General features: G+C 43.7%; 1 protein-coding gene across 1 annotated transcript in view; it reads left to right on the forward strand.

The window, feature by feature from the left end:
* Nucleotides 1-14,043, forward strand: part of LOC121063021 (CUGBP Elav-like family member 4) — a 1,483,068-nt gene that overhangs the window by 466,738 nt on the left and 1,002,287 nt on the right. The window contains exon 3 of the mRNA XM_040543331.1: nt 6,281-6,329. Within this exon, the coding sequence (XP_040399265.1) occupies nt 6,281-6,329 (49 nt within the window). The remainder of the gene's footprint in view (nt 1-6,280; nt 6,330-14,043) is intronic.

The raw sequence follows: 14,043 nt of genomic DNA on the forward strand, positions 1-14,043 counted from the left end.
CAAACCCTTTTTGACAGGAGTACCTGCGCTGCCTTTTAACAGTGGCACCATGGTGGCTGTAATTGGACATGAAAAATGATGTTGCATTTCTACTCGCAGAGAGGATTGGGGTGGGGGTAGGTGGGGCAAGTGGTAAGTTGATGTGGGAGGTTGGCATTTGGCATTAGTTGAATTAGTTGGTTTTAGGCAAAAGGACGGAAAAGCCAAAATGAAGTGTAATGAGTAGAGTGATTTTGTCCAAGGTGTGAAAAGGCAATAGTAAAGGTGGTTTTCAGCAGAGATGAAGACACAAAGGACGAAAGGAAAATGAGCAGTGTGGTGCACCTGGAGTTCTTACTCCTCCATCAACCCAACCACCTATAGCATTTGTGGAGAAAAGACCTGCAGCACCCTGTCCTGCAGTAGGGCGGATTCACACCTGTACTGTTACCCAGCGCCCATAGTTCCCAAACACCGACAGGGGCTCTGAGGCACAGAGGTTGCCTGAGGCCACACTGGTAACCAGATGTGAATAAAACTGATTTTCCACAGTTGCTTGCCACTTCTTTGAAAAGTGAGTCTCTCATATGGAACCAGAAACCCAAATTATATTTTCTGGCTCTTTCCTAAATCTCTTTGTGCCTCAGTGGCCCTCAGCACACCTCTGTCTTGGCAATGATGTTGAGTAAGGCCCTTCCAAATAATTACTGTGGCCAAGTTGGGCTCTGCGTCATGAATAGGGATAAAAAAACAAATTGTCCAGACTTAAAATGGTTTTATGACTATTAAGCATTCTGGTACCATAATGTTGGGAATCTTATAAACACCCCAAATAGATGTTCACGGTTGATGTAGAGAATGAACATTTTTAGTCAGGCCATAAAGGGTAAGAGAGAGGCTAAAGAGGAGATAAGCTGGGTTAACTGATGATAAAAACGCTGTGCTTCTTTCACTGTGACAGCTCAGCAGGGATAATCTAGAGTGAGGAACCGTGATCCTATTTCAAAGGGGAGCACAAAGAGCATCCATGGGCAGAGGAAAGGAGGACCATTGCAACAAACAGAAGTGCAACTATTCCTAGAGGAGAGCCTTCCAGTGTTCATCCAGTCCATCTGTCAGTTAAATGCTGGATCAGCCTACCCAGTTCTTTCCCTGTGATGCCAAATCTCTTTTAAAGATTTTAATGACAGGAATCACTAAAAGCTCACAACCATATCTATAGTTCCTGTGATCCCTTATGGCTGCCCATGGCATTAATCAGATTTGCTGATTGGCATTGGTATTAACACTTTTCTGTTTTCCTCAAATGTGAGGTGTCTTCTTCTTGGCCTAGCTAGGGCTCTTATGATTGCTACTACAAGTTCCTACAGAAAAGCTTGTGTGAGAGATATCATTCTTGACTGTATTGGCAGCTATCGGCACATGCATTTCATGACACTGGAGGCATTTGAAGATGTGGAAGAGAAGTTTCATCAGTGTCTGCCTTGGATTTCCCGAGACAGGAGTAAAATGTAACACAAATCCCTTATATACACAGCCAGACCCAGCAGGTACTAGGTGTTTGGATACCAGCCTAAGTTGTGCTCCATGTAGTAGGGTGAATGTAAAGCACATGATGGATCCTTCCCAAAGTCTGGAGAAAATGTGCTTTAGACACTGAGACACAGTGTTTTTAAGGCTGCATGTGCTGGCTCTCTCAAAAGTAACTCTACCAATTCTGGGTTCGAGTTCTCACAAAACCGAGAAGAGGCATCCTCACTAAGTGGCACTATCTGCAGTGTAATGACATGAGCTCTTCCCTCAGAAGGCATTTGAAAGCAGTAATTTGGGGTCACCATCCTTTCCAGTTCAGGGCAAAGATGGCATTACACAACCTCATTTACTCCAACGCATTTTCCTCCTGTTGTGAGCCCAGTTGAGTGCCGTAGGACTCCTTCTTTCTCCTATCACACTCTAAGGGTCCACCAAGGCAGGACAGATATTAAAGATATCTATACCATTATTCCTCAAAACACTATTCAGGGGACTGTGCTTTGGAGTAAAAAATTTGGTTTCTTTGCATTAAAACCATGACAGTTCTCAGCTGAAGAATAAGCAGAGAGCTTGAACCTCTGAAATCCCTTCTCTCCAGGCAGGTGCTTCCCCAGACTGGGGAAGGTACCTCTTTCTGCTATTTTATTTCCCCACTTAGCCTTTTTCTGCTCCCCATGTCACCTGATTGCTCCCAGAGTGGCTGTGTAAGGAAAGGGGGAAAAAAAGTTCCATAAATGGAGAGCAGAAACTTAATTATTTTCCTCTCAATGTTTCTCCCTATAATTGGTGTCTTTCATGTCAAGATGATCTCAATTTGTATTATGGGCTCTGTGCACGCAGCGCTTTCTCTTTGGTCTATAAAGAAATTGTCAAGTGTATAAATCATAGTGTACATTAAATTACACTAGCCTTTTACTTATTAATTTCCTCATTTTTTTCTTCATCTGTTGGATACCCATTCCCTCCCTCTATTTTTCCTTTTCTCAGAGATTCTCTTCTTCTCCTCCCTCATGCCCCAATCTCAAAAAATAAGTTACCAAATATCATCTCCTCTCATTTTGCTAAAGGGCCTGATGGTCTTTGCCTGATGGCAAACTGACCACATCCAGCTCTTCACAAGTAGGAAGAGCTATTTCCAGTTCTTCCAAAGGCTAGATCCAAAGTTTACTTGAGTTCAGCAGTGATTTTTGCAGCCACTAGCACACCTCTTCTAAATTCTTAGCTCATGTGACTGTTTCTCTTTCTGATTGCCTGGGATGCAGGTTCTGGCTGTTTTGGCATAAGCAGCAGGGACCTCCTCTCACCACTGAAGTTACATTAGCTGTTGTATCCACATTAGGAACCCATATATAGACAGTGAGTGCAGCTGTCAGTTAACAGCTCTGGAGTTGGACCTTGGTACGTGGATGATGTCAACACCAACCTGCTGTAAACACAAACCAGTTACAATGGGGGAAATCAGAGCAGGGAGACAGAGGTGCATTCAGCTTTATTATCCTGTGTATGGGGACTAAGATGTGGTTCATCTCACCTAACTCTAACCTTCCTGCATAGACTACCTTTGTGATCAGTGGAGAGGAACAGGCACTGCAGAGAACTATTCATCACATTCATCTCAGACACCAATCTGAGGAGTGGCTTAAAATCACACGTTTTAGACATTTTTACTTATATGACATAAATCACACTCATCGCCTATGTTTAACAGATCTTTAAATGTCTATAGCAGCTAGCTACTCACATGTGGTTACAGGAGAGCTATTGCAGGCTGTCTGTCCTGCTGATGCCAAATACATTGCCTCCGGCCCTGATAGTATCTTATGATACACGTGTGAACGACAGCTCTTTATAGTTGCAGAAGCAGGGTCTGATACAAGGTTCATCCGGTACCAGATTCTTTGCTGGTTTTAGCACTTAAAATGTCTGGAGCTTTTTAGAGGATACAGGCATACAGGAGAGCAGAAATTGCTCAGTAGTGTCTGGAGCCATTGATCCTTCTTTCTCCAAGTGTGAATCTAACTGTAGTCAGTTTATGGCTAAGTACATTTTCCTCTTGAGACAACAATGCAGCAGGATCTGCTAGGCTCTCCATCATCTTAACCTACTTGTCAGCCAGTTTGATAACTTTTTATTACTAAATATGTGTGCAGAGCAATTAGAATAAATCTAAATGATTATGAACTACTTCAAAAAAAATTAGGAAAAAAAAGAAAAAAGAAACCTAACAGCTTTGCTGCCCAACTGCAATTAGCCACAAATAAGGGAGGGGCAGAATCACCCCTACTGTTCTCCAAGGTAATGGAAACACTGGAGGAGAAGCATAGAGATGCTAGAAAATGAGTAGTAAAATATTTAGATATTAAATAGTAGTACTGACTAGATACAGGACATGACAACTAAAAAGCTTGCAAGTCATTCATTGCAAAGCCAAGAGATATAAGATTAATTTTTCCAATGTTTTCTAGAGAAAAGACGATGATTCAGATCTATACCTGTCTGGGATTGGGAAGAATCAGGAATAAAATTTATAATCCCTGCATCTGCAGGCTAAACCCTGACTCCAGCACAAAGCTTCAGCAGGGCTGTGGCTTTTGGCCCCAGTGTCTGAGAGCACAGGGGTGGCTATGGTCAATGATTTTTGCAGGCAAGACATGGAGGGCAGCTCTGAGAACCTTTGCATTCTGCCTGAGAGCCAGAATAGCTTTACTGGACTTGCCACAATTATTGTGGGATCCCTGTGGGGGACATCAGTCTCTGTAAAGTATGCATATTCAGTTTAACCCCCATCTGCCTCTTATTTGTTTGTTTGTTTGTTTGTTTTATTTTGAGGTGAGGGAGGCATCCTGTGACACTTATCAGCAAATTTTTGGTCTTTGTTAGGAAGATTTCCATTGCCATCTAAATTTCTGCTCCTTGTGATGCCTGTTTGAGCTTACCATTTCCATAGCTGCCAAACCTAAGGATAATTTCAATCCACTCAGTGGTGGTCACACAGAAAAAATATTTTGAGTAGATCATCCCCATAGTGTTTGTATTGCTTTAAGTGACGTGGAGGAAGGGCAGGGAGAGGCTTTCAGAAGAAAATCTCAGCAGTTTCCAATCCAATCTGCATCCCTAGCTATTAACAGGAGGGGAATATCCTCACCCTGTGCATCAGACACCCATGTCGTGTTAGGCACCACCAGTTAAGATGGTCGTGGACATCTGCTGCCCCTTTCTCCTGGGAGTGAGCAGCTCTGGGTGTAAGGGTATGTAGAAGGAGACGCCTCCTTTAAGGGTGTCTGGTCAAGGACCTTTTCCAAGGCAACAAGGAATAATTAGAAAGGGAGGCGGGATTCCAGCAGGGTTATCCGATCCAGGACTTCTAAGTGGGGAGACAATGACAAGTGACAAACCTCCCAGTCACACTAGTTGACAGGCAGGCTATCAAACTACAGGTCCCCTTTGAGGAAGATTAGCCTTTGCAGCTGATAAGACGTGAACCAGGGGGCCCAGACTGGGAGGGTGCAGAAACAGCAGAGCTCTGCAGCCATGGGGGACACAGCCCCTGGGCCTGGGGCCGGCTGCTGGGGGCCGAGCATCTGCATCTCCCCCAGCCTGGTGCCCACGGGGTGTGCATGTGCATTCACCAGCGAGCTTCAAGCTGGACCAGCCAGTGAGGAGGCGACCTGTGAAGTGGGCAAGGGGCCTGGGTCCAGGCAGGGATGCTCGGCTGGCTGTGTCTGCTTGTACGTGAACATGGTGTGGAAGTGCTGCTGAAGGCAGCCCTTGGTTGGGCAGCCCGTGTGACTGGCTGTGTCAGCGTCCTGTCTGTCCGCGTGCGTCCATGTGTCTCTGGGGTACGTGCCCAGCTTTGCTACCTGCTGGGCCTGCAAAAGGGAAAGTGGCAGCCACGTCCCCTGGCCTGGGCAGAGACCCTGGTCCCCAGCTCCGGGCTGGGCCCCAGCGGCTGGGCAGGAGCCGGGCTGGGCCCAAGTGGCCGGAGGAGGTGGCTGTGCTCTGCACCTCGCCTAACACCGGTGACAGTGATGGTCCCCAGTGCTTCTCTTACAGAGACAGAGCAACAGGGATAAGTCAGAGAACATAAATCATATTCACAGCACAATGGCAAGGTTTTTATATGTGCTTGTGTTCTGATGTGAGAAAGGAAAAAGACATCTGAAAAATCAAAACAGGGAGAGGTTTTGACTTGCATACTACACCCACCCTCTCAAAAAAATCCTCAACACCCAGCATTTCCATGGCATGTGGACAAGCCAGATCTAAGTCTCATTCCCCTGGTATGACTCTGATAGTCATACAACTGACTGTCCTACTGAGCTAGTAGCTGAGGTGGAATTCACTTTCCCATTTTCTTTTCACCATGACAATCTCAAGAAACCTTTGCAATTAAAGTTTCACTGAAACATATGTTCTAACAAAGTACTTCTGTTCTGACACAGTGTTTCCAAAAGGAACTATTAGAAATTTAAAAAGTTACATTTAAAATTTCATGACCTGTGTGAAATGAGTCAGATCCCTCACCTGGTGTGATTCAGCAGAGCCCCTGTTAGGTAAATGGGGTGACACTGATTCACCTCAGACCAAGAAGCTGCCCAAGCAGCCTGTGCTCTGTTGTCACTTCTTTGCTTACTAATTGCTTTTTTCCCTCCTCATGGAGTCTATTCTGATGCTAACTGTGATGCACGGTAAAATACAAAGCAAGGCTCTGTATAACAAGGTTTGATTCCATTGCTAAATATCTGTCTCTCTTTGCTTTCTTTTACAGATGAACAGACCAATCCAGGTGAAACCAGCGGACAGCGAAAGCCGAGGAGGTAGTTGACTGCATTGCTTTCAGCCACAGTGCTAAGTACAATTGTCGTCTCTGGCTTCTCTCAGGCAATGTGCTGATCAATTAGTAACGTAATCACTGCCACAGAAATTCCCTCTGCAGCAAAGATTCTATTTATTAAATCTCCTTTACTTCATCTCACTTTCCTCATATTCAATTATTATCTGATTTTAAAAGGCAGGCAGGTGCCAGCGATTGCCTGGGAAACAAATAACTGCCTTGTTAAGAAGTGAAGCATCAGGCGCTGACTTAACAAAGTTTAACAGCAGTGATGGCAACATAGGTTTTTCAAACCTATGTTAGGACGAGCTGCAGAGGTGTGTAATTTCATTAGGATAAAGCAGATATTTTACATTTTATCTGACCATGTTGTTTCTGCTTGAACTGAAGCAACTCTGTTTTTGGAAAAGTAAATTCTGAGGAGTTTTCTGCACCTTTATCAGCTTATGTGGATAAACCTGTTGTGGAAGCTGAAGACTTCTCTTAGTACCAGGGAGTTATTCAGGATTTTCACAGGTGTAGCTGGAATCGGGATCTAGTCTTTTGCTTTTCCATGCTGCATGGTGGATTTGGAAGGCTTTGCTAAGTGACCACTCAATGGATCATAAGTGATAAGGTGTTTTCTGTGAAAGGTTTTCTGACAAAACTGATTTTGTGATACTTCACCCATAAGATGGTCAGTTACGCAGGACAAGTTATTCTATTTATTTTTTTGTATCAGTACATTTCTATACATACATATATATACATATAATGACATGATACTTCTCTATCCCTGTCTCTTTGAGTGACAAAAAAGGAGAAGCTTTTGTCCATATATGCAGTAAAACCACTAGTGCTTCTGTATCATATAAACAGGAGTAGATTTTGTCATTTATTAATGTATGAAATGTATGAAAACTCTTTAATTTCCACCATGGACGTAAACTCTTCCTCAATTATGTGACTACTATCTTTGTGTTCGCATTAGTGGAAATCACCAGCACCAACTACTTAAAAGGAGCAAAACACCTCGCAGACAAAAGGCCCTGAAATTGTGCGCTTTTTCAGTTGAAAGCTTTGGATTCCAGAGGATGTGACTGTGTCAGTTTGGGGCTGAAACTCTTCAGTGACTCAAGTCATTGGAAGACTTTGTACGTAGCTTGTAGTTAAAGGGCTAGTGTCACAGAGTGGTGAAACCAGCAGGTTGGCAGAGGCTCTGTGAGGAAGGTCTGTGGTGCCATGTAATTGCAGAGCAGGTCAAAAGCTGAATGCTGGAAAAAATGTCAGAAAACCCAGGGATAAATATGGCGCTTTTGGAGTCCCCATAAAGTAAATTCAGGGGAATTCGGCCAGCAGTGTGCAGAAAATGTCTGACAGGCTCTGTGATGGCAAGTTCTGCTAGCAAGGGCCATAGCACACTTCTAACCTCCAACAAAGGCATGACACATAACACAGCATCGTCCAGTGGTTTTTAACAGAACGGGATTAATTTGCCCCCTTTTCCTTCCCCTCTGAAGATCTGGCTCCGTGTCTGGGTAGGCATCGGTAAGCCATGGGCAGCTGTCAATGCAGATCTCCTAGGGGAAAAGGGAAAGGCTCAGCTGCCTGGGCAAATGCGGGGACATTATGCACATTCCAGTGGAGCTCGTGCCGACAGCGAGAGTGAAGGGAGGGCCTTTTGTCTATTTAATTAGACATACCAAAAAATAATAATTAGGCTGGCCAATTTGCTTAGTGCGCCTACAGGGTATGTAGCTCCCAATCACTTTTTTTTTTAATGCAAATTACTGATAGAGAACACATCTGGCTTTCTGGGGAGGGTTCTCAAACACTTGCTAAGAGCAGCTGCTTTAAGGAGGGGTGGTTTGAACCTCACAAGACTTGGGTGGTGGTTTGATTCCACATTATCCGTCACACCAGTAGTTCCCTCTCCATTGTATTTTAGCTAATTATCTCCCCAACACACACAAACTTCATCTTTTCTCTCCCACTCTGTTCCCGTATTGCTCCTGTCGGTGGTGATCATAATGCAGGGGCCAAGCGGGTGTGCTCATCATTGGTGTGAAAGACACGTTGTCCTAATTCCCCACTGACAGGCTGCTTGTGGGCTGGTGATGCTTCAAAATGGCATGACTCAAGGACAACTGTGGGAGAAAAGAACAATTGGCACCCAAGGGAGGCATTGCATGAAAACTTATGTTCTTCGTGAGCCCACTGGTTAAAGCAGACACGGCAAATAGAATGCTAAAAAGGAGGCTGTGTATCTTAGGAGCACATCAAAAGACTTCATTAGGGCTGCAACATAAAGGTCAACTTCAACAACAAAGAAACTTAAGTTGTAGCTTATTATACCCTGTCCGTGTATAGGAATGGGACATGAGGGAAGGGGGGAGCTTGGTAGATGAAGCATCTCTTCTGCACAGCACAGGTCTGCAGTCTGCTCAGAGCACTTACTCTGAATACGCCTATGTCTTTTGGCTCGTGGGGAATTTTGGTGCCAGGTATTAAAGAGAGGATGCAGTGCTGTTTGAACCTGCAGCTTTCCAGGAGGCTGTTACTGGAAATGGTGAGTGGTGTTCTTGAGGAAGTGAGGTTGTGTTTTATACAAGGGCAAATACCTGCATTTTGCTGAAGCGTGAATCCTTGACTTTTCCAGTCAGTTCTCCCAAAACCCAAACCTGATAGGAGTCTGGAATTTACTCCAACAACAACGACAACAAAAAGAGATTCTGCTCAGCCTTTTTTCCCCTTTTTCTGCAGTCTGGGTTTCACTGGTCTTTAATCCCTTCTGTGTCCTGATTCTTAGTTGAACCGAAAGTTGGTTTGTTGGCATTTAGTGTGTGTGAGCATGAATTTAGTGTATCAGACCATCTAGATTTGGGGAAAAATTCAAAATGTTGCTTGGCACAAATTTCACTCAACCCAACAAAACGGAAATACTGAGTGCCCCTTATTAGTTTTGCTGTTTTTATTATTCTGTTTGTTAATCCCCATATTGGACTAGGAGCAAGACAAAGAATGCAATCCTTTTCAATAAATCTGGCATTATTTACATTCGCCTAATCTCACAGGAACTAGAAATGAATGTATTTTCGGTACATTTCTGTTGGGAAACAGTCTAAATTAATGGGATATTTTTGCATCTTGCATTCCTGCCTGTTTGTGCGTGTGCGGATGCTCAACTGCAAAATGTTATATAGGAGTATTCCTTCTATCAAATGGTTCATGAAGCTCCAGATATCTCACTTTGACATTTAGTCAAAGTCCTTTGACATTTTATAAAGACCTTAGCAATGATGGAATTGGTAGAACATGATAAAAAGACAAAAAAAACAGAGTGTAACTCTAGTTTTATTGAGTATATCTTAAAAACTTTCGTTGGCCTTTGTGTTACCCAAATTTTAGTTTGACTCCATAGAAAGTACTTTGCCATAGGTTAGGTTGTCCCATATGTTTTTAGGGGTGTAAGTTATAATTCCACATTACATTCTCAATATATCCAGACAAATCCCAGTTAACCTGATAGAATTTTCATTTCATCATTTCTGTTGATTATTTTTCTTATTTCTTTGTCTTGTGCTCAGCTCTAAAAATAGCCTGTAGCTATCAGTGGCTTAAAGTTTTGCAAACTTAGGGAAAGATCTCAAGTCTGTTTTGTGGTTTGGGGCAAAAGTTTGGAGCCATTTCTTATTTTATCCGCAATATCTCTAGCTCTCACTAGACAACTCCTGCTGCAGCTGGCAGGGTTAACCTATGAGAAACGTAGCCCCTAGGTCCCACTAGCTTGTTCTGGGAGTAACATTTTTTACTTGGAAAGGAAAGGACTCTCCTGCTACTCTAGTTGCACTCCATTAGTGATGCTTAGATGTGCCATTGCCTCCACATTCCTCTCAAAGGACAAGGGAAGGTCCATAAAGGAAGGCATGCAAAGGTGCACACAGTGTGCTACTCAGGCTCAGTGGTAACCTCTCTACCCAGAAACACTTCACAGTTGTTTCTGAGTCCTTCTGTATTTTATAAAAGACATACAGCAGGTTCCTGGACTAAAGAAAATAAAAAAGCCAAGAAAATAAAAAAGTCCAAAGTGGTTTAGAGTTGAAAGGCTGCAGTGTCCTGCAGAGAGGAAGCTGAGCGATTTACAAGAGAGGCTGCAGTTCATCACATTGCAGTGTTTTCTGCATGCAAGACTTCACAAATGTACAAAATCCTTTGTGTCTGTCTGTGCTTGCAAGCAAATTTGTTTGTGTATGTTTCAGGGAAGGCATGTGCAGTGTCTTTTTTATGTCTTTTTTTTTTCCTGCTGTTTAGGGAACATGATAGCAGCTGCTGGAAGGTTTAGACTGTCATATTTCAACTGACTTGCATCATTTCTCTAGCCGTTATTCAGTGTGCAGGCTCTGAAATTATCTGCTTGGTTATGGTTTATTTCAGCTTCAAAGCAAAATGTCCACTCACTTAAAATAAGCAACAAAACTGTGGTGCCTTGCTCATGCACTATGGTCTGTTTATTTTTATTCCCTTCCATCAGCTTAGCAATGATGGTGGGACCAGAATGGCTTCTCTGCAGTTTCTAAGGCCTATTTTCCTTCTGGGGCAAAAGTCTGGATCTATTTCTTATTTCATCTGTGGCATTTCTAACTCTCGCTAGATCTCTGCTGCAGCTGGCAGGGCTTATCTGTGACAAACACAGCCCCAGGTCCCACTAACTGTTCGGCATTTAGCTATTTTCCATTTAAATATTCAGAATTCTGCAGCTCGTGCTGATGGCTACGACCTCTCATGAAGCTTCCTATCCAGGTACTAGCCAGATCCAGGCCTGTTTAGGTGCTGAAAATAGGCAAGTCTGGATGTCGTCAGTGCAGTTTGGCTTTACGCAGCTATAACAAAGCCACGTGGAATGATTTTCTTCTTCTCTGGAAATGCTTTGCAAGGAATAGGTCTGGCTGCCCAGCAGGAAGGTGTGAAGAAGAGAGTTAAGGATAAGTAAGGATATGGCATTCTTGGCAGAGCTCAGCATCTCCCCTTGTGCACGGCTGGAGGTTAGGCTATTCCAACATGTGAGAAGTCGTGACGTTTGAGACTATGCACAGATCAGAGTTTTACCTTTGTACATCTTATCTCTTTCTTATCCCTGAGCCATGTGTCTTTCCTGGCATGTTGAGCTCCTTGGAAGCCATTTTACCAGCAGTTTCCCAGTTTGTATCATTGCTGGCCTTCCTTAATAACTTCCTATTCCACATGCTGGAGAGAAGGATGTCTTGTTTCCAAATGGTGATCCATTCAACCCCCTTTTACATGGACTGCCCAGATTTTTCTACTCATTTTTTTCTTTTATGGTCCCCCCACCCATTCAGTGTGAGCGGGCAGACAGCACTGGCAAAAAAAACAGCGAGATAATGGGAGGGGAAAGATCCAAGCTGATTTTCCCTGAACACATTCCGAGGGCCCCCATTAACTGTCAACATCATCATGAGCCCAGTAGTACTCTCACCCTCACCATTTATAGCTCAAGTAGCGTGGTGTGGCACAAAGAGGGAATTGTGATGATCACACACTGCACGTGCCAGACTTTGCTGTGACCATGGCACTTCCCAGGATAAGACTACTGGTTGGACAGTAGCAGCTTTGGCTTCACATTTTCTGAGGCCTGGATTCAAGACCTCTGGACAAGTTATTTACTATACCCTTGCCATATTCTACTTCCTTTCCGTCAGTGCCCACAGCAGTTTAAAAAGCACGTCTCTCCTTCTTTATCTTCCCTTGCAATTTTAAATGAGATTTTTAGCTCCATGTCACAGCGTACTTCTAAATCCCATAGTCTCATACATCTCCTCTTCCTGAGATTTGCCCAAAATATGGTTAATCAACTGTTTTCCACCTTTCTTGCAGGAGGAATTTAACAAAATAAAATAAAAATAAAAACAACAACAAAATACAACCCACACCCAAATCCAAATATCTTCTCTTTATTAATTATGTGTTCAAGATTAAACAGCTCAGTGGTGCTGAGTTGCAGTAGCTCCACATGAAGGAAAAAGAGAAGGAACAACTGTTTAAAAATAATCTAATACTATGTTCAAAATCCACTGAGAGGAGAGATGAGCTCGAGTCAAAAGGAAAAAGCAGAAGCTAGAGCCTATGCAGAAGACCTTGATATCATTCTGGGAGGCAGCCTTCTTGCCTTAGAGGCTGGGGAAGTGTCAGGACCCCCAGAAGCCTTAGCACAGTATCACTGACAGGGTGGGCACCTGAGGAACGGCCGTCGGAGGTGCTGTAGTACTGGGAGGAAGAGATGTTGGTGCCTTCGAGAGCATTTGCCTCCCTGATCATCTGTGATCCCTGAAATCTGTGTCTGTGTCTGTGTCTGTGTATCTGGTCAAGGTCTGGGGAAGAAGCTGGGCCTAGGACTGCAAGGGCTACCTTGGATATCCCATAGTTTTGAGCATCACTCTGGCATCTTCTGGCCTTTATTTCCTGGTTTCCTTCCAATGTGAACAGAGATTCACTGAGTCCAGAATCAAGAAACTCACCCAGATTTGGGAGTTTTTCTTTCCTCTCAGTCCAGGTGTAGCCACAGTCTTTGAGAGGCAGAGCTGGGCTTTAGGCCTCACTGTGTGTGACGGAGCCTCTACAGCAATGCCCAAAGCCACTGGGTGCAAAGGGAATTTGTCCACTGGTTTTCACTCCAGGCCAGAACATCTGTTAAAAACAGTGGTGTTTTTCCTTTAAACCTTATCAATCTGATAAGCCTGATCTGGAAACAGCATTTTACTACTCATGGAAGTCTTCTCTTTCTACCTGTGGATTGTCATGGGACTGATTGCAGGCAACGAGAAATGAAAAATCTCCAAGTATACTGTGGAAACTCAGGACTGCATGACCCTACTGAAAGCTGATTCCCTGTTGTGTTCATAGGGCCCTGTTTTCAAGCAGGCAGAAAGTACCAGCAGTGCTGCATGCAAATGGATCAGTTAATTCAAAGTAGCCCAGGATGACCCCATTTGTGCTCCCTTCTGTCTGGTAAAACTTCATTCTGGGGGAGAGAAAAGGCTCTGGCAGATCCTCATGTGTAGTGTTTTATATTTGATGACACTGCTGAAGGGTGATGTGCTCCACTCCGTGCTCACCTGCTGAAAGAGTATAAGGGAAATCAAATTTTTGTTCATGTCTGCCCTTTCCATCGTGATTGAAATCGTTGGAAGGGTGCCCATCAATAGGAACTGGAAAAGATCCACAGGACATTGTGTTCTAGCACATATAGCACAACCTTTTAAACCAAGTAGTAAGGGAATAAAAGGGGGGAGAAAAAAATAACCATATTGCACATTTTTCATAAAGCATCTTTAACCTAATAGTTTACTGACAAGAAGGAGCAGAGCCTAGAGCAGAGCCTGGAGAGAGGATGGGGAGCTCATTGCCTTGAAGTTTTGATATCAGTTCTTTTCTCTGCAGCTGAGCTACCACACGACTTTTGATCAATTATGTAACTTTGATTCTCTTCTCACCCCTCCTGCATTGCCTGCTTAGGTTATGATTTGCTTTTATTTGCTCGTTTCTTGTGGTTTGTGCCTTTGGCGTTCCTACATGCTGGGCAGTCAGTGTCACAGGGTTAAGACACCAGTGAAAGCCTGTAGTTGTGCCCAAAATTATGCATACAGGGCTAAAAATCCAGTACGGTGGATAACAGGCCCCTCACACTGCTCAGTGATGTTTGG

The sequence above is a fragment of the Cygnus olor genome (assembly GCF_009769625.2).
Source record: "Cygnus olor isolate bCygOlo1 chromosome W unlocalized genomic scaffold, bCygOlo1.pri.v2 SUPER_W7, whole genome shotgun sequence".
In the NCBI taxonomy this organism is placed as follows: Eukaryota; Metazoa; Chordata; class Aves; order Anseriformes; family Anatidae; genus Cygnus; species Cygnus olor.